General features: G+C 56.0%; 10 protein-coding genes across 10 annotated transcripts; 5 read left to right on the top strand and 5 right to left on the bottom strand.

Annotated features, from left to right (window-relative positions):
- CCMA1212_000303 (Superkiller protein 3) lies at positions 1–4,328 on the top strand (the record flags this gene model as incomplete). The annotated part of the gene is made up of 2 exons (XM_073697777.1): positions 1–116; positions 182–4,328. The coding sequence occupies 2 exons, from the start codon at positions 1–3 to the stop codon at positions 4,326–4,328; spliced, it is 4,263 nt and encodes a 1,420-aa protein (XP_073563464.1).
- A 273-nt stretch (positions 4,329–4,601) lies between these two features.
- CCMA1212_000304 (RecQ-mediated genome instability protein 1) lies at positions 4,602–5,360 on the bottom strand (the record flags this gene model as incomplete). Its single annotated transcript, XM_073697778.1, has 1 exon — positions 4,602–5,360. The coding sequence occupies one exon, from the start codon at positions 5,358–5,360 to the stop codon at positions 4,602–4,604; it is 759 nt and encodes a 252-aa protein (XP_073563463.1).
- A 341-nt stretch (positions 5,361–5,701) lies between these two features.
- On the top strand, positions 5,702–6,729 carry CCMA1212_000305 (Vacuolar protein sorting-associated; the record flags this gene model as incomplete). The annotated part of the gene is made up of 2 exons (XM_073697779.1): positions 5,702–6,190; positions 6,280–6,729. The coding sequence occupies 2 exons, from the start codon at positions 5,702–5,704 to the stop codon at positions 6,727–6,729; spliced, it is 939 nt and encodes a 312-aa protein (XP_073563462.1).
- A 63-nt stretch (positions 6,730–6,792) lies between these two features.
- On the bottom strand, positions 6,793–7,887 carry CCMA1212_000306 (uncharacterized protein; the record flags this gene model as incomplete). Its single annotated transcript, XM_073697780.1, has 3 exons — positions 6,793–7,460; positions 7,534–7,703; positions 7,793–7,887. 3 exons carry the CDS (start codon positions 7,885–7,887, stop codon positions 6,793–6,795), a joined length of 933 nt encoding a protein of 310 aa, XP_073563436.1.
- A 687-nt stretch (positions 7,888–8,574) lies between these two features.
- Positions 8,575–9,032, top strand: CCMA1212_000307 (uncharacterized protein; the record flags this gene model as incomplete). Its single annotated transcript, XM_073697781.1, has 2 exons — positions 8,575–8,659; positions 8,785–9,032. 2 exons carry the CDS (start codon positions 8,575–8,577, stop codon positions 9,030–9,032), a joined length of 333 nt encoding a protein of 110 aa, XP_073563461.1.
- A 528-nt stretch (positions 9,033–9,560) lies between these two features.
- Positions 9,561–12,043, bottom strand: CCMA1212_000308 (AP-2 complex subunit beta; the record flags this gene model as incomplete). Its single annotated transcript, XM_073697782.1, has 5 exons — positions 9,561–10,154; positions 10,210–10,386; positions 10,438–11,006; positions 11,073–11,710; positions 11,814–12,043. The coding sequence occupies 5 exons, from the start codon at positions 12,041–12,043 to the stop codon at positions 9,561–9,563; spliced, it is 2,208 nt and encodes a 735-aa protein (XP_073563475.1).
- A 965-nt stretch (positions 12,044–13,008) lies between these two features.
- On the top strand, positions 13,009–13,226 carry CCMA1212_000309 (uncharacterized protein; the record flags this gene model as incomplete). Its single annotated transcript, XM_073697783.1, has 2 exons — positions 13,009–13,095; positions 13,149–13,226. 2 exons carry the CDS (start codon positions 13,009–13,011, stop codon positions 13,224–13,226), a joined length of 165 nt encoding a protein of 54 aa, XP_073563474.1.
- Positions 13,227–13,329: 103 nt separating this feature from the next.
- On the bottom strand, positions 13,330–16,082 carry CCMA1212_000310 (DNA ligase 3; the record flags this gene model as incomplete). Its single annotated transcript, XM_073697784.1, has 3 exons — positions 13,330–14,958; positions 15,023–15,385; positions 15,435–16,082. The coding sequence occupies 3 exons, from the start codon at positions 16,080–16,082 to the stop codon at positions 13,330–13,332; spliced, it is 2,640 nt and encodes an 879-aa protein (XP_073562871.1).
- Positions 16,083–16,564: 482 nt separating this feature from the next.
- On the top strand, positions 16,565–17,554 carry CCMA1212_000311 (Eukaryotic translation initiation factor 3 subunit K; the record flags this gene model as incomplete). The annotated part of the gene is made up of 2 exons (XM_073697785.1): positions 16,565–16,744; positions 17,020–17,554. The coding sequence occupies exons 1-2, from the start codon at positions 16,581–16,583 to the stop codon at positions 17,552–17,554; spliced, it is 699 nt and encodes a 232-aa protein (XP_073562872.1). The 5' UTR covers positions 16,565–16,580.
- Positions 17,555–17,993: 439 nt separating this feature from the next.
- On the bottom strand, positions 17,994–21,400 carry CCMA1212_000312 (T-complex protein 1 subunit zeta; the record flags this gene model as incomplete). Its single annotated transcript, XM_073697786.1, has 6 exons — positions 17,994–19,112; positions 19,228–19,354; positions 19,655–19,895; positions 19,961–20,960; positions 21,027–21,263; positions 21,395–21,400. The coding sequence occupies 6 exons, from the start codon at positions 21,398–21,400 to the stop codon at positions 17,994–17,996; spliced, it is 2,730 nt and encodes a 909-aa protein (XP_073563574.1).
- Positions 21,401–21,860: the final 460 nt, after the last annotated feature.

Genomic DNA, 21,860 nt, shown 5'->3' on the forward strand with positions numbered 1-21,860 from the left:
ATGTCGACCAAGGCAGCTCTCAAAAGCATCAACGATGCCGTGCGAGAGAAAAATTATGACGATGCTATACAGAAAGCTCGAGACTTTCTGAAAAAGGACCCTAAGCACTACCAGGCGTATGTTGGTTGTTGGTTGCATCTCAGGTGCAACTCATGTGCAGAAAGCTGATCCGACGTTCCAGGCATATCTTCTTGGGGTTTGCGTTGGATCAGAAGAATAAGCTTGATGAGGCCGAGGCCGTCTACGAAGCAGCAGCTAAGCTGCGCCCTGAAGATGCACCGGCTTGGCAGGGCCTCATCAAGCTGTATGAGAAGCAAGGTGCCAAGAAGCTGCAGGAGTATCACAGAGCCGCGGTCCGCCTGGCCCAAGTCTTTCACAAGGCGGAAGAAATGTACAAGTGCCAAGATGTTGTCGACAAGTTTGTCGACTTTGCCCGAGCCCACGGTGATCAGTTACAGTATGTCGACGCCTTGCGGATCAGGCTTCCCGAGAGCCCTCTGTTTCCGATACTCGAGGGCCGCTTCCCCCATCCCGCCAAGACTTACGAAAGCATTGTTCTCATCCTCGAGGCGTATGAGAAAAAGACCATCAACACGCTAATCGGAGAGCGGCGGACGAGGCTGGGTGCGACATTGACCGACGTGACCCTGGAGGTGAAGCGAGAAGTTTACCAAAAGAGCAACCTGGAGCACTATTACCGGCAACTCATCAACTGGACGACCGACGACGATGTAAGGAGGAACTACGAAGAGAAATTGATTCAGTACTGCTACGACCGCGTTGCTGTCGCGCCAGCGGGGCCGCAAAAGACAGCTGAACAGCAAAAGGTTCTCGGACTGGCGAATGACATGGTCATCATCAAGCATCCCTTCCGGCTTGCCTGGGAGATTGCCATCAATTGGCAGGACAAGAAGGAGATTCGTGACTATGACGTGGATCTACTGAGGAACTACTGCAGCTTCTTCCCGGAAACCGATCTGTACAAGATCATCACGGGATTCCTGACAAGCCACTTTTCTCCTTTCCCAGCACCGCCGCCAGAACCCAAACAGGCCGCCTCCCCCGACACTGAGACCTCGGAGGATAGCGACGAGGAGGATGGCGGCGCACCAACCTTTGTGGTCCCCTTGACCGAGGAAGACCGGTTGATTATGATGACTGATGGCATCTCAACCTCGGAATCCGTCTTTGGCTACAGACTTGTGGGAGAGTACTTGCTGCGATCTGGGGAGTATGAGTCCACGGTGGAGTTGATGCGCAAGGCCATGCCTTTCCTTGCCAAGCAAAAGCAAAAGATTGGCTTGTCGTACCAAAACACAGAGGATGCGTATTCCATCTCTCTTGCGACGGCGCTCATCTACTATCAGTCGCCGAGACACCACCAGGAGGCTAAACGTCTGTTCGACAAAGTCTTGGAACATGATGCGACTTCAACGCCTGCCATGATTGGCGTAGGCCTGATCTTCGAGGAGGAGGAAGATTACGAAGAGGCGATTGACTTTCTCACTCGCGCATTGGCTCGAGACAGTACAAACCTGCGTGTGAAATCTGAAGCTGCCTGGGTCAAGGCGCTTAGGGGGGGTTGGCAGACTGCTCTGGGAGAGTTGCAGGAGTGTGTGGAGCCATTGGAAAAGCAAGGAGAAGCAGCCAAAGAGTTGTTGGCCGATACCCAGTACCGAATTGGAATGTGCATCTGGAACCTGGAGACGGATCGACAGTCTCGGAAGCGGAAGAAGGGCGAGTGTGCCTATGCTTACTGGCTCAAGGCTCTCAACAACTCCTTGAACCATGCTCCGACGTACACCAGCCTGGGCATCTTCTACGCCGACTACGCATCGGACAAGAAGCGGTCGAGGCGGTGCTTCACAAAAGCTTTGGAGCTGTCATCGTCGGAAGTGACGGCGGCTGAACGGTTGGCCCGCTCATTTGCGGACGATGGCGACTGGGATCGAGTGGAACTGGTTGCTCAGCGCATCATCGACTCTGGCAAGGTGAAGCCTCCGCCTGGCTCCAAGAGAAAGGGCATCAGCTGGCCATTTGCGGCTCTGGGCGTTGCGGAACTGAACAAGCAAGATTTCCACAAGTCCATCGTGTCGTTCCAAGCCGCCCTCAGAATCTCCCCGAATGATTACCACTCCTGGGTCGGGCTCGGTGAGAGCTACCACAGCTCCGGACGATACATTGCGGCGACCAAGGCCATCCTCAACGCCAAGAAGTTGGAGGAGGAGTCCAAGGTGGACGTGTCTGCCGACACTTGGTTCACCAACTACATGCTTGCTAATATCAAGCGGGAACTGGGCGAATTTGACGAGGCCATCACACTCTACCAAACCGTTCTTGAGACACATGCCGAAGAGGAGGGCGTGGTTCTCGCACTGATGCAGACCATGGTGGACAATGCCGTCACGAGCGTGGATAGAGGCCTGTTTGGAAAGGCGGCTCATCTTGCCATTGATGCCATCAATTTTGCCACGAAAAGGAGCGGCAGCGTCTTGGACACTTTCAATTTCTGGAAGAGCATCGCCGAAGCTTGCTCTATCTTTACCACGGTTCAGAGTCGAACGACAGACTTCCCTATCGACTCCATCAAGCCGCTGCTGGAGTCTCGGCCACAGGAGGCTTTCGACATCCTCGCCAACGTTGACAAGATTGGCCCCGATGTCGTTTATCAAAAGGCCGAAACAAACGCACATTTTGGCCTCGAGATCGCGGCGTGTCTTCACGCAACAATCTTGAGCTACAAGCAGGCAATCCACGTGTCGAGTGGTGATGTACACGCACAGGCCGTTGCGTATTACAACCTGGGATGGGCCGAATATCGCGCTCATACATGCCTGCCCTCACAGCTCCGGAAGAAGCCGAGTCCCTATCTGAGGGCTGCCGTAAGAGCGTTCAAGCGATCCATCGAACTGGAAGCCAGCAATGCAGATTTCTGGAACTCCCTGGGAGTGGTGACGAGCGAAATCAACCCTGCCATAGCGCAGCATGCCTTTGTCAGAAGCCTGCACTTGAACGAGCGCAGTCCCGTGTCTTGGACTAATCTTGGGACATTGGCACTGCTGTCTGGAGACTTCAAGGTCGCCAACGAGGCCTTTACGAGGGCCCAGTCCAACGACCCGGATTATGCGCATGCCTGGCTGGGCCAGGGCTTCGTGGCACTCTTGCTTGGCGAGACGAAGGAGGCCAGGAGTCTCTTTACACATGCCATGGAAATATCGGAATCGTCGTCGCTGCCTGCACGCCGTCATTACTCGTCTTCGCTTTTCGACCACATATTGACGGCACCGCTCAACCTGAACGTGGCATCGCTGATCCAGCCGCTCTTTGCCGTAAACCAGATTCAAAGCCTGCGGCCTGATGATTTGACATTTGTGCATCTCGGAACCCTCCTGCAGGAGCGCACGGGCGAAAGCTCTCGCGCCGTCGCCACCCTGGAGAAGATTTGCGAAAAGCTCGAGGCCAACTACGAAAAGACCGAGTCCGCTGATGACCTCGCCAGGTTCACGCTGGCTCGGACAGACCTTGCGCGGGCGTATCTGGCCTCTGGATCGTACGAGCAGGCCGTCGAGTGCGGCGAGATGGCGCTAGAATTGAGCGGCGACGAGAGTGAAAGCGAGTTGACGAGTGAACAGCGCAAGAAGGCCCGGCTGTCGGCGCACTTGACCGTTGGGCTTGCGCAGTACTATCTCAAGGCATATGACGAGGCGGAGAAGTGCTTTGAATCCGCGTTGGAAGAATCCGACAACAACCCTGACGCGACATGTCTGCTCGCTCAGGTGTTATGGGCCCAGGGCACAGAAGCCGCAAGGGAACGGGCTCGCAATGCCCTCTTTGAGGTCATTGAGAAGCAGCCAGATCACGTACAGAGCGTGCTGCTCCTCGGAGTCATCGCCCTGCTTGACCAAGACGAGGCAAGCCTGGAAGCCGTGGTAGAAGAGCTCCAAGGGCTCCGAACAAACGACAGGGTGACAGCCAAAGAGCAGTCTCGCATCGGCCAAGTCCTGAGAGCCGTGGCCGCCCTCGGCGAAGGCAAGACAGAGCAGGACATCATCTCGCAGGTGCAGACGGACATTATGCTCTATCCTTACCTCCCGCACGGCTGGTCATCGCTTGCGGAAACGGCGGGCCAAGACGGCGACTACCCGGCCGAGGTGTCGCTCAGGGTCGCGGCCAGGGGCATTCCGCCGCGGGGGACGCTGGAAGCGCAGGATCTGGCCAAGGCGTATGCCGGTACGGGCAGAGTTGCGGATGCGCAGAGAGCGGCATTCTTGGCTCCTTGGGAGGGATCTGGGTGGAATGCTTTGGAGGTTAGTGTGGAGGGTATGTGAGGGTAGGATATACGGATGGGTAATGAAGAACAATGACCTGTGTATGTACATGAAGGGATGGTTACTATGATGACAAAAAGATATCAAGGGAAAGGAAGTGTTCGAGCAAACACAGACTTACCGTGTTCGTCTCTATTCCACGACGAAGAATGAACAGCTCTATGTAGAGAGAGGACAACGAAGCTGACTAGTACGGAGTAGAGTACACATAAATGACATGCAAAGGGGTATCACAGCACCTCGCCTCTCCCACACCTCTCCCACAGACCACCATCACCTCGGCCGATCCGCGCCCACACTCTCCCTCAACCTCGCCAGCCTCCCCTCCAACCAAGCCTCATGCCACGCATCCACCTTGCCCCCCAGCAAAACACACGTCTCCGGCGCAAGCAGCACCGTCCCCCTCGCCACCACCGCGCCCGCCCTCAGCATCATCTTCTCCCCGATGAGCGTTTTGCCCACGGCAATGCCCTGCACGCGCTTCAACTCGACCGCGTACACTCTCTTCCCCTGTCTGTCCTGCAGAACCAATCGATGAACTGCATTTGCACCGCCCCCTGAAGACGTCGTACCACCACCAGCACCACCAGTAGTAGCAGCACGAGTAGAAGCCTGCATCGTAAAAGAAGAATCGCCCGCCTCGTTCTCCCCATCCTCCTCAGCCGTAACCCGAATCACCTGCCTCCCCCTCGTCCTCTCCCCCCTCTCAATGGCCTCCAGCTCCTCGACCTGCTCCCACCGACTCGCGCTCAGATTCTCAACATCCAAGACCTGCACGTGCACATTCTGCGCAAGCTTCGTCTCCGCCACGGCTGCGGAGTCAATGTCTGGCGGAAGCGTCGGCATGGATGGGTCGACGAGGGACGAGCTCGTCAGGTCCGAGGCGAGGAGGCGGGCCTTTGCGGTTGCGACGAGGGATTGGATGGGCGGAGGCGGCGAGCGGGACGTTGTGAGGGTTGTGAGGAGGGTGGAGGAGGGAGGGGGCAGGGAGAGGGAGAGGATGGAGCGTCGGAGTTGGTTTATGAGGTCCATTTTGTGTTTGATGCTGTTGCTTTTGTGTCAAGTTGAAGATCGAAGCTATCGACCTAAGCTCTCTTTTTCTGTCGGCACAAATGACGTCGGGTACTGCAAAGCTTGTCCTGCTACAGGCGATAACGCGCGATAACCTCAGGGGACCAGGGGCGCTGTAGCTCAGTGGCCCCAGCGCCAACACACACCCCCTGTAGCCTCACCTGGCAAGGCTGCCAGCCCAGCCCAGCCCCATCCTCATATCTGTCACTGTCGCCGTGTAAACCACTCCCACAACTTCCAGCTTCATCCTCTCCTCTCCTCCTCAACTCATCACCACTCATCCGCCCCCCCCATCCCTCACAATGTCCACCATCGCCTCCTCCCGCAATCCCCCGGCCCCCCTCCGCCGCACCCCCTCCGGAACGCCAACCTCCTCCGCCCGGCCCTCCTTCGACGTCTCCCGCTCCGCAGTCACATCCCCCGTCCTCTCCGCCTCCCAGCCCGCAACAACAACAACAACAACGGGCTCCAGCAAGCGCTCCAACAACCGCGCCGCTCTGCGCGAATACTACAACCTCCGCGCCGCCGCAGCGTCTGCCTCCGCCTCGACGCCGTCCACGCCGCGCATCGTCGAGGCGCCCGACTCCGAGGTCCCCGCCAGCGAGATCGACGCGCCCGACTTCAACCTCGACGACTATCTCCAGAAGGTTGTGGCGGAGAGCAGCCTGCAGGAGCTGTTGAAGCTGTACACGAGGGTGCTGGGGGAGGTCAGAGCCCTGGATGCGGAGAAGAAGGCACTCGTCTACGACAACTACAGCAAGCTCATTACCGCGACGGAGACTATTCGGAAAGTACGGAAAGCTCTCGCTAATGGCCTTGGATCGGTGACAGGACATGGTTGTACAGCTGCTAATTCGTGATGCTCTCTAATTTTCTATAGATGCGAGCGAATATGGACCCCCTAAATCCCATGGCCACGACGCTCGATCCAGCCATTGCACACATCTACAGCCAGGCTTCCGCCATACAGGAGTCATTACGAAAATCAGTTCCCGCCCCGGATTCAGAAGAGGGCAAAGCACGAGAAGCACAACAGCGACGCCAACGCACAAGGCAGCTGGCCATTGAGGTTCTGGCGACACCAGAGCGGCTGCAAGCTCTCGTCAGGGAGGGCCGGTTCGAGGAGGCGAGGAGACAGTGGGAGATGCCCAGAAAGCTGCTGGAGGTCTGGAAACAAAAGGGAGTGGGCGGAGACGACGTGCAGGCGTGCATCGATCAAGGCGACGCAGCCATTGCCCTGACGCGGAGCAGATCACCGGCACCCGAAGCGTCAAGGGATGGGCGATACGGCGCATTGGTCTCCCCTACGCCGCCCGCCATGAAGCAATGACCGCCCGGCCTTGTTTCTCGTGTATGCAACAAGTCGAGTCTACCCGACGCCCGTGTATCGCCCTCAGTCCTCCTGCAGGGTACTCACGTCCAGTACCTTAAACGGATCGGAGTCGTACTCGCTCAGTATCACCTCTGCTTCCGGTTGGGTCTCCCTGAGCAGCTTCTCCAGACTGGGCCTTAGTACCTCTCGGAGGTAGCCTCTCTCCGAGTTGCTGTGGAACACTTGGATGAGCGTCCTGCCCTGCTGGATGGCCCGCAGGGCAGAGTGATGGCTCGTCTCGCCCGTGACGAGCAGGTCCACGTCGGCCGACTTGAGAACGTCATATCCGCTTCCCGCGCAGACGCCAAAGCTGCGCACTACCGTGGTCCTGATGTCGGCGCCAACGGGAGAGGCAATCATGATGTGTTTCAGCCCGCCCAGCTTGAGAGCCAATCGCTTGATGATCTCGGCTAGCGGCACGGCTGCGCCGTTGGTGAAGCGCCCGATGGCACCGTAACCAGCCGGCGAGTGGGATTCGGGAGCCGAGGCGCACGGGATGGCGACCGATTGGGTGTTCTTGTGCGGGCCGGCGACAATGTTGGCGAGCCAAGTGTTGAGGCCCTTGGGAGCAGCGTCGACGGCTGTGTGCGGGCAGTAGACGGCGATGCCAGCCTTGGCCAGCTGCAGCAGCGTGGCTTGCTGGGGGTCGTCGTTTGTCACGGACTTGAAGCCGGAGAAGATGAAGGGGTCTGGGGGGTTTAAACACGGAGGAGTCGTCAGCATGGGGGCGATGGTAGCTAGACAGTCAACGACATCACCCACGGTAGCTGACAATGACACTGACGCCCTGGCCGATGGCATCCACGGCGACCTGAAAGGTGAGGTCGTTGGTCACCATGACGGTTGGCTGGAGCTTCTTTGCGTCGCTTTCAGAATTGCCGACGAGCAGGCCGACATTGTCCCATTTTCGATCGGCCAGTTCTTCGGGGTACCTGTATTTTCCCATCACTAGTTAGCCATACTGAATCGAAGCAATTGATGGTGATCATGCACCAAGTCGAGTGGCAAGGTAGAAACGTACAGCGTCCGCATGGAGTCGACGACGAGCTGCGTAAACTTGGACGGCTCGACCTGCCATGCGCCCCATGCGCCCACGCCGTCTAGGTATTCGGCCATGCTGCTGCGGCTGTTGTTGCTGTCGTTGAGTCGTTTGCTCGTGGTAGAAATGCTGCCGTTTCGCGATCGAGGGCAAAGAGGGGAGAGGGGACCTCGAACCGGGCGCGGAGAAGAAGCCGCCGCTGCCACAAGGCGCAAAGACGCTGCTGTTGCTGCTCTGCGTGCCGACGGTAGACCTCGATCAAGGCGTCTTGCCAATAGCATGTCACACTGCCTCAGGACAAGACGGGGAAGAAAAAGAAAAAAAAAAAAAAAAAAAAAAAAAAAAAAAAAAAAAACAGACAGACAGACAGACAGAAAATGCTTGGGGCTGCAAGTACAAAAAGTCGAGTGATGGCTAGAATCGAGTATTATGTTAGTAGAACAAGTTCGATCTGATCTAAGGGTATTCAATTCAGCCTCCATCTAAAGCTAAGCTTATGTACCTCTTTTTCCCATCTCTCCACCAATCCCCATCCTCCCAATGAGCTCATACCGTATGTATTCGCCCACAGAGACTGTGTGATTACCTATGTATAGTCTGTGTGTGTGTGTGTGTGTGTCTGACACCACGATCTATCTAATCAATCAGATCGAGCCTCATCTTCTTCTTTCCCACTTCCCACCCCGTCGCATTCGTCACATCTCTTGCCCCTTGCACCGGTCCTACAAACACAGGACCCGTCAACAGAGAGTTATACGCAAGCAATGGCCTCAATAACGGAAGCCTCCCTCCGCGAGGCAATCACCCAGCGTCTCGGCGCAACCCACGTCCAAGTCACAGACATGTCCGGTACGCTTCTTCCCCCCCCCCTTCCCTCCCTCCCTCCTCTAACCACCGTACTCCCCCTCTCCAAGACCCTCCACCCCTCCCGCAAACCTCCCCCTTCAAGCTTTGCTAACCCCTTCGCGTAACAGGAGGCTGCGGCCAAGCCTTCACAGCCCTCATCGTATCCCCCCAATTCCAAGACCTCAAGAGCCTCAAGCGGCACCGCCTCGTCAACACGGCCCTCAAGGACGAAATCGCCGCCATCCACGCCTGGACCGCCAAGTGCCAGACGCCGCAGGAGTGGGAGGCCGAGGGAGGCGGGAGCGTGGGCGCCGCCGCCCCGGGGCCGTCGATGGAGGGGACCGTGGAGGGGCATGTTGAGGGGACGAGGGAGTAAGAGGGAGAGAGAGAGAGGGAGAGAGAGAGAGAGAGGGGGGGACAGACAAAACTGGAAATACATACTTCCAGGGTTTACCGAAGCGGGCTCAGTGGTGATTATTACAACAGAAAGAGATGAGGGAAACTATGTCGGTTCTTTCTTGAAGCATGACGGGGTTTAGGCGGGATTTGCTGCTGGGGTTGGGGACATGGGAAGAGGAACGACCCAAAAGGATAACGGACGCAGAGGCAAGATATCATACCGCAAGGCGAGCCGACAACAGTATCAACCAAGAGAAATTAACCATGGACGCTCCACGGGTTAAGCCGATGCCGTTGACATCAACTCGGAAAATCTACGAAAAGGACATGGACAACTCAAAGATACACCCCATAACTTTGTATATACCACAGACATCAAACATGCATCACTTATTAACTATATATTCCCATCATCCCAAGCCGCCCCCCTTTCAACAATCCAGCCCTTTTCCTCATCTTTTCTCTCCTCCCCTTTGAACTCGCCGCTTGCAACAAAGTCGCACATTTACAACAAACCCAAAAGATCATCGCTATCCTTCTTTGGCTGAGAACCGCCTTGCGCATTGTGCAGCTGCATCGCCGCCGGCAACGGCTGGCTCGTGCTCGTAGCTCCAAAGTTGAGCCCCTCGAATCCGTTCATTAAATCGTTCATGCCGCCAGACGGAGCACCGCCGGAGCTGCCAGCCGGAGGCGCATCAAACATGCTCATCATGTCAGCCATGCCGCCCGTGGCTGGGCTTGACACCCGGTCAGGGGTTCCCGCCGCGCTGTTCTGCTCCTGAGAGGCCGGCGCTGCGCCGTCAAAGTCAATGTCGAGCAGGTTCTCAATGTTGTTTTGCGAGACCGAGGAGGAGCCATTGGCGGCAGCGGCAGCCACAGAGGCGGCGATGGGGTTTTCCGCGGCGTTTTGGCGCTGTTCCTGAATGGCGGCTCGTTGGATCTCGTCGGCACCGAACCGGCCCTTGCCGACAAAGGCTTCCGGAGGCTTGTGGTATACCGACGCCAGAGTGGACAGCTCCGACAGCAGCTGCTCCAATAGCGTAGCCGGCAGGCTTGTCATTGTTGTCGAAATGGTCGGCTTCTGTGACAGGACAATGGTCTAGGGACCCGTCAGTATGCGCAGCTTTCATACAATGACCCAAATGGGCTCCTACCTTGGCCACCTCCAAGTCTCCTGATAGCAACCGCCAGTAGACGTATGCTCTGTCGCGGATATCGGGGTTGTCGTTGTTGGTCGTCGCCTCCTGCAGCACCTTCTGGACGAGGCCCTGCGCGCCACTCGGCTTCTTCAAAAACAGCTTCACAACAGCCGTCAGGATCTGGAGTTGTGTCTACAGTTCTGTTAGCCCGCATCCCCCATTTCCAACAACTTTTCGACATACCTGAGTGAACTCCTCCAAAAAAGTGTCTACGAAACCTTCCAAAATCTCCTCGGCATTGCTAATCTTCTCCGCGTACTCTCCCACGATCCAGATGAGCGATCCGCGGGCATTGGCCTCGTCGAGCTCGTCAATGTAGTTGCAGAGCGAGGGAATCACGCCCTCGTAGCCGGGGTACTTTCGCAGGATATCCTTGATGACCACGACAACCTCTTGCACCACGTAGTTGACCTTGGTAGCGAGAAGATCTTCCAGCGCCTGGACGCACTTGCCACTGGCCTCCTCGATCTTGATGGCCACCTGGCCGATGGCCTTGATGGCTCGGCGCACAAAGTCCATGTCCACTTCCAGGGCGTATTCCTTGAGCTCAGACAAGAGCTGCTCGTAGTTCTTCTCGTTTGCTATCCTGACCATGATTTCCAGCTTCTGCATCTTGACGTACGGCGGGTCGTTGTATTTGCAGAAGAAGACTCTCAACTCTTTGCTCAGGATGTCGGGCTTGGCTTGAAGGAGCAGATCAATGTTTCTGAGGGCGACGTATTGAACCTCTGGCGCAGATGCAACCAATGTGACTGTGTTCAAGTCCGCAGTGTTAGCATCATTGTCTCTTCAGATCGAGGACAGGATCGGGGACACACCGAGTGGAGGCGCCATCTTCTTAAGGTATGACCGCACGAGCTCCGGGTTGATCGACTTCATATGGATAAAGACCACCTTGACAGCAGCCAGGACCACGCTAGGGTTGACGTGCTGGAACTGGGGAATGACCCTCTCGCAGATGTGCTCCGACTCCTTGACGTCGGTGGCAGCGTAGTCTGCCAGCACGGTCAGAATGGTGATTCTACCCCATTCGGTGCATTCGTTCATGGCCATGAGCAGCTTCTTGAGCACGGGGGGCGTCACCAGCAGCGCCCTCGTCTCGGGCGCCGTCTCGCTGATCTCGGCCAGCGCCTGGACCGAGTTTGCGACCACCATGGGGTTCGGGTCGCCAATCATCTCCTGCAGCGTCTCGATGAAGCCGTTCTCGATGCACATGGCCGGGTTCAGGTCGAACAGCTTGGCCACGCAGATGGCCGCCGTCTTGCGCACGTACGGCGACTCGTCCCGCAGCGTCTTCCTCAGCGGCTCCTCCATGTAGTCGACCATCTTGTCCACCCGGATGCAGCCCATTGTGCGGATGGCCAGCGCTCGCACCAGCGGGTTCGGGTCTTCCGAGTCTTGCACGAACGTGTTGACGGCGAGAATGCAGAGGTCTGGGTGTGTCTTTGCGTAGTTCCTGAATCACGACATCCCGTTAGCACTGCACCAGCTCGTCGGACAGCCATCTCGTCTTTCCACTCTGTGTGTGAATTGACTGGCCATTGTCGGCAGCCACATACATGAGATAGAGATAGACCAGCTTCTTCTGGTCCAGGTCGGACGTGGCAATGTTCTTCAAGACGTCCGGGAACAGGGCAGACACGTCCTTGCCCAGCGTCATGGCCATGATGGTCTTCTGGATGGACTCCTTCCGCTCGTAGGCATACTGCGACACCAGGCCGGCCCGCAGCTCAAATGTCTCTCCCTTCCGAGGCGCGGCGAAGGCGCCCCGGATGCGATTCACCGCCATCGTCGAGGAGCTTGTGGGAGGAGGAGGAGGAGGAGGAGGAGGGGCACGAGGGTGTTGGTCCCGGGGTCTTTTGGGGGGGTTGACGCTGTCTCGGTGTCCGGAGGCGTCTGCGAGTTGTCGAGGACAGCAGCTATGGGAGGTGATGGAAACGAATAGCAGAGGCTGTCGAGGGAATCGCTAGCGGCAGAGCCTCCAGCAACGGCTCCGTGTCGTGGCCTCTGGAATTGCGAGTCAGGCTGTCGAGGGGTGGAAGAGTTGCAGGTTATGTTGCGGATTATTACAGGCCAGGCATGAGCTTAGCAGGCGGTTGCTCGACAGCCTCCCTACGAGTTAAGGCACCGCAGGCCAATCGACGCTGAGTCATCATCCAACAGCGAATGCATCAACCAGACAGAGTGAAGAAGTCAGCATTGCTATATCTCTGAGGAACACTGCTTCGATTGGATGAATGATAGAATCTACAATAGTTCTATCTGTTCCCTCAGTTTAGTCTCAATGCTACACTTCCTTGCTAAAGAGCAATTCAAGTACATGTAAAGATAAAGCATGATCCACATCCACCTGCAGCACTCCAATTCAGCACCTTGACGAGCCTCACCTCTACAACTTACCTTAGTCATCCAACCTCCAACTCACACGATATCAACGATCCATCAACATCCAACTATATCCATCACAATCGTCATATAGCGACATTCAAATACGCCATCAATAACTCCATTAACCTCTCAGAACGAGAAGAAAAAGCCACTCCAAATCCCACCCGCACGGACCTCTTCCTCCAGGCCAAACCACAGCCATCGACGCCATAAACTCAAATTCTTCTAGCTCGTTCACCCTTCTCAGCCTCTGCCTGAGCCTTCTCTTCCCTCCTTTTGTTCCGCCGACATGGTAACTCATCCCACGCTGAACAAAAGCGCCATCCAAGAATGATTCTACAAGGCTTCCTTGTCTGCTAAGCCAACATGTCGCAGGCAAGCTTTCCCAACCTCAGGAGGCTGTTCATCGAGGCCCGGACAGAAGACGAAGAGAGGAACATTTCCCGAACAGCCGTACGTATCCATCACATGCCATTGCTAAACGGTTCGTTTCTGACTAATGCCAGTTCTATCACGCTGTTCTGTTCATGGGGTCGGTGGCAGTCTTTAGTTTGATTGCACAAAGACTCAACGCTAGAAAATGAAGCAATGTGGGACATGCCGCCAGTTGTTGATGCAAGACACCACTATTCAAGCCGGCTTTGTCACTTTCAAGATTCGCCTCACAGAACCAACGTCCATTGACATTCAGTCCTCTTCCTCACCATCCAAGACATCTGCCATCTCAACCTCACCATCCTTTGCCGTTGATGCCGCCTTTGCCTCCTGCTTTCTCCATAGATTAGCAAGAAACTCATTCGTACTCGCTTCATCAATGCTCTTGTCCTCTCTCTTCTTCAAAAACCGCGGGAATCGCAGACTCAGGCCTCGCTCGTCGCTCACAAGCCCAATGGCAGCCGTATACACCGGGCTCAGCGTAATGTCTGCAAAGGCCATTTCCCACACCTCCTGCGGCTCGAACCAAACATCTGGCGCCGGACCGTGGTATTCTATAAAACTCGGCTTCTGCAGCTTGGTGTTCTTTGGTTCTCCGCTCTCTTCGCCATCGTCGTAAAACGCCTTGTTCGCCTTGTAGAATGTATCCGTGAATCCTGAGATGCACTTGCAGACCACCTCGAGCATGCCGCTTTCTTCGTTCCGCACCGCCATCAAGATGGGAGACCACCACTTGGCTTTTCGACCTTGCCCATGCCATCCAGCCACGGGGATCATGTCCAGCGTGTCGAAACTCGAGTTGTAGTCCTTCTTCACCTTGAGCCAGGAGTCTAGCCGCTTATCTGGTTCATAGGTCGCCAAGAGCGGCTTCCTTCGAGACTTTGTTGCTTTCTCTTCGCCATCAACCTTTGTAGAACTCTTCGGCTTCGCTTTGCCTTTGGATCTAGTCTTGGGTAGTGACAGCTTTTCCGTATCTTCCGGGGGCTGCGGCTGCTCAACATCGCCCTCCACCAAAGGTGGATCGGGTATATTGTCCAAAATCTTCACCATGATGCCTTCACATTTATTCTCCAGTGCAGACTTGAAAAACTCGAGAACTGCTTCAGAGTCTCCGGAAGTAGCGTCCAGGCTTTTGACCCAAGTAAAGTGATGCGGCACCTCGGTGAAAAGCGACCGAAGAAGCTCTCGCCGTTCCCGAAATGGTCGGTTCAGGAGAGATTGCCCGTTGAGATACATGAGGTCGAACGCGAAAAGACAGACGTCGATCTTGATGTCCCCAATCGCAACGTCCTTCCGCGCACGATTGGTGAGAGTCTGGAAGTTCTTCAGCTCGCCCGTCTCTCGATCAAGAGCCACCACTTCTCCCTCCATGATGAAGCTTCCGATGCCCTCTCCTCTGATCTTGGGCACAAGCTCCACGAGGTCAGGATACTTTTCAGTCATGAGCTCCAAGTGTCTGGAAAATATGGAAACTTTGCCTTTCTCGTCGCAGTGGACTTGTGCGCGCTGTCCGTCATACTTGTACTCGCATGCAAAATCTCTCCCCTGGAGCTTGGTGAGCATCTCTGAGAGGTCTCTGGTTATGCTTCCCAGCATGGGGCGCAGCGGTACGTGGAGCGTCAAGCCGCATCGCAGAAGCAGCTCTTCGCACACACCGACGTCGAGGAGCGCAGGGATAAGATCATTGTAGTTGGGGTGTCTCGCAAAGCTGGCTTTGACAATCTCTTCCGCCTTGCTCCAGACTTCTGCCAGCTCTTCCTTCTTCAGCTTACTTAGTTCTGTAACATCCTTTGTGCTGTATTCAGAGCCAGGGGCCTTGGACAGTAAGAATGCCCTGGACAACGCAATAAGCATAGTAGTCTTGACGGCACCAATGCGGAGCTATATAGCATTAGCTGTGAAGTCGGTACCACATAGGGGGATGGTGGAGCGGGTTGATACGCACATATTGCGAGACCGTTCGAACGATGAAACGACTCTCCTCTCCTCCGCGCGCGTCTTGCAATAGCCGATCGACAATGCGCTGCTTGACCTCACCACTTCCCTGTCCATGTGTGGTGGCAATCTTCACCAAGGCCTGATAGACCCCCTTTATGGTGAGGGGCTTTGGCTTTCTCAATGTGAAGCTCTGCTTCTTCTTGGCTTCGAAAGCAACATCGCCCGGGTCCCCGTACTTGTCATATATGGCCTTGAGAGACCGATTATCCAGACCACAGACTTGGCGAAGTGCTTTGGAAATGGCAGAGCCACCGAGCCCGAGCTCCATGGATATGTATGGAGGTGATATGGAGTTTGTGGCCAGCCAGACCTAGGATGATGAGCATTGCGAGATGATGGTAGTGATGTCGCACACTTACAGCTGGTAAAAGACTGGAAGGGTCCCCTTCGATCAAGATCCGCAGGCAATTGACTAGGGTATCGACGATTTTGATGCGGCTTGTCGTTGCGCTAACAAGGACAAAGCATCTAGTAAGGAGAGCATACGTTGCGTCCCCCTTTTCAGAAGCCCAGCACTCTTGTAGTAGTTTTACGTACTTGGACGGCTCAAAGGTGAGGGGAGATTCATCCAGAGGGATGGAGTTTGTAACTGCGTCATCCACCATCCCGGTAGACTGCAGAGAGAGCGTCTTCTTGATGTCTTGCTTCTTCGGAGTCGCATCAGCAGTTGGTTGCGCCGACTGGCTGACGGAAGCAGGCGCAGAATCGCCCTCTTCTTCCTTTGAGATGGCTCCAACATTCGAGTCCTTGGGTGTCGAACTTTGGCCTTCAGAGGGGGTATGACGGTGACTTTCTACCTCCTGATCCCATTCTGCCTGTAGCTTGCGCGCCAGTTCCTCGTCTGAGAGTGCAGCGGAGGAGCTGCTCGGAGCGCCATTTTGGCCGGTGGATGGACTTGGAGTCTCAGGCTGCTTCTGCTTGGAGAAAAAGTACTCCAGTCCCTTTGACTGAGCTGCTGGCTGCTTCTTGCCATTGTTGAGCTTCCTCGTCTTGGCCGGGCTAGACATGATGATGTCTGTGTGTCGTTTGTGTCCTTCGAATCATCCTCCAGCAAGCATCTCCGAGGCTTCTCCCCTTCCCAACGTAAAGAGCAGTCGCTCATAAGACAGGATAATCATGTGAGATGCACCTCCACGCCATCACTGTCGCACAAACGCGTCACATCCAAGCAACGGTCAAGTTGTCGTGCTTCAGTCTCATCCCTCACGTCGTCCATGACGCACTCCAACACGAGCGCACGTGACCGCGCCTCAAGCCTCCAAGACCCCGTCCGTCTCTCGCCCCGCTAAGCCGCTTTGGGCCCCTCGATGCCGCACAACCAGCAACCCGCAATTATGCGAAATCTTTCCCCTTCAGCCCCACCATCTCGAACTTCAAACATCGAAACTATTCATTCCCCTCTCACTCACTCACCCAGACTCAAACAACCCCTTTTTTCTCTCCTTCCCCTCCTCTTTCTCCCTCCTCCTCCTCTTCTTCTACTTCACAGAATATCACAGCCCAAGATGAACGGCGAAGACCCCGCGGAACGGCCCGACTACATCACCACCGTGATCAATGGCCTCGAGCGCTACAACCCCGAGGCCGTCAGCACCCTCGAGACCTACCTCCAGGAGCAGTGCGAGCAGAAGTTTAGCGACTGCAATGCGAACCGGACGCTGTTGAAGCTGTGAGTGGCCTTGTCTTGGCGATGTGTGGAAGGATCTATGCGGTCTTTGTTTTGCTGCGTTCTGTTACCTACATGATGACCGTTTTTGTAAACGTTTCCTATTACCTGAGACGGGGTCTAAACAGCCCTTGTCATTTGAAGTCAACTTTAGTGGTGTCTGAAAAAAGAAGAAGAGCGAAAGGCATATCATGCTACCTCTGCAATCTATCAATCATCAGCGCACGCAAGCAAAGCACAGCAGGGCTAATCAAAGAAAAACTGCGCCAAAACTCTAGCTACCAGCTCAACCCCGACCGCATGAAGGACGAAGTCGTCACCAACATCCTCGTCAAGGCAATGACCAACTTCCCCTCGTCCCAGTTCACCCTCGCCCTGCACCTCATCAACCCCTCCGCCGCCTCCTCCGGCGAGCTGCACGAGGCAATCACCAAGCTGCGCTCCCTCAACTCCCAGCTCCAGGGCGCCCAGTACGCCGACTTCTGGGCCGACCTCGACGGCGACGACCTCTGCGCCGACCTCATCGCCGACATCTCCGGCTTCGAGGACACCGTCCGCGAGCGCATCGCCTCGCTCGTCGCGCAGGCCTTCCGCGAGATCCAGCTCTCTCACCTGGTTTCCTGGCTCGGCGTCAACGAGGACAAGACCCGCAAGTTCATCACTGAGGTGGCCGGCTGGACAATTGAGGACGACGGCGTCGTCAAGATCCCTTCGAACCCGGATAACGAGGCCAAGAAGTCGGAGATTCGCGAGGATGTCAACGTCGACCAGTTTGCGAGGGTGATCCGACGGGCGTGGGAGGAGACTGTATAGACCACTTTCAAGAGCGAGAGGAGAGGAAGAGAGATGAGGCGAAACTACATGAAGGCAGATGGAGAGATGAGGGGAAGGCGTTGATTCACCAAAGTATTTGCTTATATACAGGGAGAAGAGCTCTTTTTGACAAGATGGATAATGTCGACGGAAACCCCGTGATGCGGAATGGGACTTTTCAAACAGATTTACTGGCATTGGTGCGGGGTCCGAAAAAGCTCAGGCGTTTGATAGGAATAAAATAACCCTTTGAACTCTTCATTTGGAAGAAAAGCGATACAAGATCCAGTCTTATAGATACGACTATAGATCAGGGCTTATTCTTTAGTATGGCCATCTTATCCACAATGCTCTATTCGCGTTTCCATGCTTTTGATATCATAAACCCGTCGAGGCTACCTCATATGTATCCTCTTCACCTCATTGTCACATCGATCCATTATTTTCCCTTGGACAGCTCCTCCCACTGCACACCAGCCCACTCCTCCAAATAACACGCCTCCTCAACGCCCGTCCCTCTCGCCAAACAATCCCTCTCGCAAACCCCCACGATAATCGTCCCCCACTCCATGCCGTCCAGGCTCAGATCCCCTTCCTCCAGCTCCGTGATGGCGTTGGGCGTGAGCTGCACCTCAAACGTCCTCCGGCCGCCGCAGTTCGGGCACCCGGGCATCGTGCGCTTCGTCAGCAGCTCGCCCACCGCGTCCGACTTGGAGTACAGCAGCGGGGCGCCGCCGAACTCGTACCGGATGCACTGCTCCGGGTTCTGGGCCATCCGGTCGGCGAACTTTTGGAAGGTGGCGTCCATGGCGGATTCAAAGGCCTCGCGGTCAAGCGCAGACGGTTCTGGGGCATCCGAGTCGGCAATGGTCACGTTGGCCGGCAGCTTGGTCGATGTGGGATCCAGCGTCTCGTAGTCGGCATCGGCGAGGTAGAGCGTCGGGTAAGGGGCTGGCTGGGCCGACTTTTCCGGCCACGGCTCGGGAGGAGGAGGAGGGCCCGCGGGCGTGGTGTTCAGGGCAAGCGTTTCCGCAAAGGTCTTGGAGAGGTTCGCTGACGCTGCTGAGGCAGAAGCAGCAGGCTTCTCGACTGGAGCTGCAGCAGGCTTGGCCGGCTGGCTCGAAAACGGGTTGGACGAAGAGGTGCTGAAAGGATTGCTCGACCCCGAGCTGAAAGGATTGGCGCCGCTCGAAAACGGATTCCCGCCTGCCTGTCCCAAAGGCTTGGCCCCAAACAGCGACTCCCCGAGCCCAGGCCCATCCTCCTCCTCCTTCTTCTTCTTCTCCTCCTCCGGCTCAGGCTTCTTCTTCTTCTTCTCGACCTCGAACGTCGTCTCGGCACCGTCTTTCCATGCCCTCACGCCTCGCAGCGCACGGACGCTCCCAGCCTTTCTCCGACATGTCGCCCTGCGGCAGGCGAACACGTACAGCCGCCGCTCGTGGGAAGGGAATTTCTCGGGGAGCTCGCCGTTGAGCTGCAGCAGCAGCGCCATGAGGTCTTTGCAGACTTTGCATCTCGCCAGTGCCGCTGAGGGAGGTTTATCTGCGTCGAGCCAGTCCTAAATACATCATCAAGCATGGAATCAGCACACGATGCTATCGTACGTGTTCGAGGCGCAAGTCATCGCCATGGAAGAGAAGATCGAAGAGAACAAAGGCGGAAATGTGACTTACCGGAGTGCCTCCCAGTTTGCTTATCGTGTCTTCTTCGGCCTCCTTGGAGGCATATCCAAGAAGGACATTTGTTTCTGTGAATTCGCCCTCTGACGAGTCTGAAGCGTAGTCTGCCATTGTCGCACGACTGGATGGATTGTGATGCTGTATGTAAGTCGACGATGGTGGGGTCAAGATTTTTTTTGTAGGTGGAAGATAATCTTTGGCTGCGGGGCTTATCGGCTGGTCCCCTGACAGATCCAAGCATCAGTTACAACCATTACATTTCCTCCTGCGTTCAACATTATGAGGAACCAAGAATTTCTCACAACACACAATCAATGATTCGATAAATTTGCAGCATTAGAGAGCTGTCAATGCAATGTTTGAGGATGCTCCGGATGATTTTTGTCTACTACAAGTCTAAACAACAGCTTCACGTATTTACATGTGATCCTCGGGGCCGTCCATTCCCGGGCCCGGCCCAGCAGCTCTGCCCATCTGTCGAGCCTTGAGCAGCTCGTCGCAGAGGAGCAGGTTGGACGCAATCCCTGAGCTTGAGGCAATGCAGTTTCTCAGCACCCTGAAGGAGTCAAAGACACCCTCCAGCTCGGGATCCATCGGCTCTCCGGTCTCCAGGTTCAGTCCAACAGTCTGGCCTTCAGCGTGCTCGTCTTGCAGGGCGGCAACTGTGTTTGTGGCGTTAGCAAAGCATATCCAATCAGGGGCAGGTCCTTCGTGGTGCCAAACTTACGAGCATCCTGAACATCATGACCAGCATTGGCAGCAAGGGTCTTGGGGATAATGAGAAGAGCATCAGCAAACGCCTCCACGCCCCACTTGGCCTTGCCCTTAACAGTCTTCGCAAAGGCATCGCTCTTGAGGTGGGCAGCGCAGGCAACCTGGAAGGCACCGGCACCAGGGACAACGCTCTTATCGACAATCATGTTGTAGACGCTTCTGAGACCATCTCGGACAGCATCTGTGACTTGGGCAATGGTGTGCTGGTTGGGGCCCTTGATCAGGATGGTGACAGACTTGGGGTCCTTGACCTCCTCGATGAAGGTGTACTTCTCCTCGCCCAGAGTCTGCTCGTAGACAAGGCCGGCCCAGCCGAGGACGTCGGGCGTCAGGTCATCCACAGTGTTCTGGGCAGTACCGCCGCAGATGAGCTGCAGCCTCTCCATGTTCCTCCGCTTCGCTCTCCGCAGAGCGAGGATGCCGTTCTTGGCCAGGACATCGAGGGAAAGAGGATCGATGCCCTTCTGGTTGATGATGACGAAACTCTTCTTTCCGTCGTCACCGCACACCTGCTTCTTCAGCTCCACAATCTTCTTGAGCTTGGCGTCGATGAACCGGCGCTCACTCTCGACAAGCTTGTCTCGCTGCTCAGCGCTAGAGTAGAAGAAGCCAGAGTTGATCTCGGTCTTCTCGTACTCCAAGCTGACGTTCATTGTCAGGATGTAGCAGTTCTCCAGCCTCTTGGGCATGTCGGGATGCCTAGCGCCGTGATCCAACGCCAGTCCTCGGATGAGCTGCGTGTCTGATGCGGTGCGGTGCTGCATCTTCATAATCTCCACCATGTGCAGGTCGGGCTTGGCAGGGGGCTGGTAGATGGACAGCACGGCATCGACGATATCGGGGGTCAGCTTCGCAGCCAGTGTGGGGTTGAGCTTCGTGGCGAGGGATGTTCGGGCAACGTTGAGCAGCAGTTCACGGTCGACCTCCTTGGCCAGCTTGAAGGAGTCGAGGAACTAGCGAAGCAGACAGTCAGCCGAGACACATCCATAAGGCAAATTCGATTAGTAGCCTCCTGTTACCTTGAGAGCCTCAGCCTTGGCAATCTCGAAGCCGTCGGTGATGATGCGCGGGTGCAGTCCCTCCGAGATGTATCGGTCTGCCTGCTTCAACAGCTCGCCCACCAGCAGCACCACCGACGTCGTGCCGTCGCCGCAAATGTCGTCCTGCGCAGTCGCCGCTCGGGCAATCATGACGGCGGTCGGGTTTTGGATTTGCATCTCCCTCAGCAGCACGTTTCCGTCCTTGGTCAGTTTGATCTGTGGCGAGCGGGTTGCGGTTAGGAATAGGGGGTCTCGGCCATTGAGGGGTACATGGTTGGGCATTCGCGTACCTGTCCGGCGCCGTCGACAAGCCTGGACATTGCAGTCGGTTAGCACTCGCGAGACACAGTCATGCAGCTGTCCATGTGTCCTTACATCTTGATGGTGCCTCGCGGCCCGAGGTTGGACTTGAGCACATCTTGCAGGCCCTCGCCGGCACTGATGTTGACCCTCAGAGCTTCACCCCTCCTCTGCACCTGGTTAGACGCCAGCAGCTCACGCAGGATAGACGGACGGCAGGGACACGCACTCGGGACTCGGCCTTTGGGTTGAGAAGTTGTGCCGCTGACATTCTGTGATGGCTCTGAGCTTGCCGGTTCGATTATCAATCTCGTGGGCTTCGTGTCGGGCAAGTGTCGTGCTTTCGACAAGCTTCCCTCTGCCTGGCTCCGACCCGCAGCCAGAAGGTGGGCTGGGGTTCTTTTTTCTGCCGCGCTGCTCAAAGGCGGTGTGGAGGGGGACGCTGTGTAAGAAGGTACGTACTCCCCGCGGCACCTCAACCTTAACACACACACAATGGGCAAGCAAGAGCAG

Source organism: Trichoderma ghanense (genome assembly GCF_004382785.1).
Source record: "Trichoderma ghanense strain CCMA-1212 chromosome Unknown scaffold_0, whole genome shotgun sequence".
Classification (NCBI taxonomy): Eukaryota; Fungi; Ascomycota; class Sordariomycetes; order Hypocreales; family Hypocreaceae; genus Trichoderma; species Trichoderma ghanense.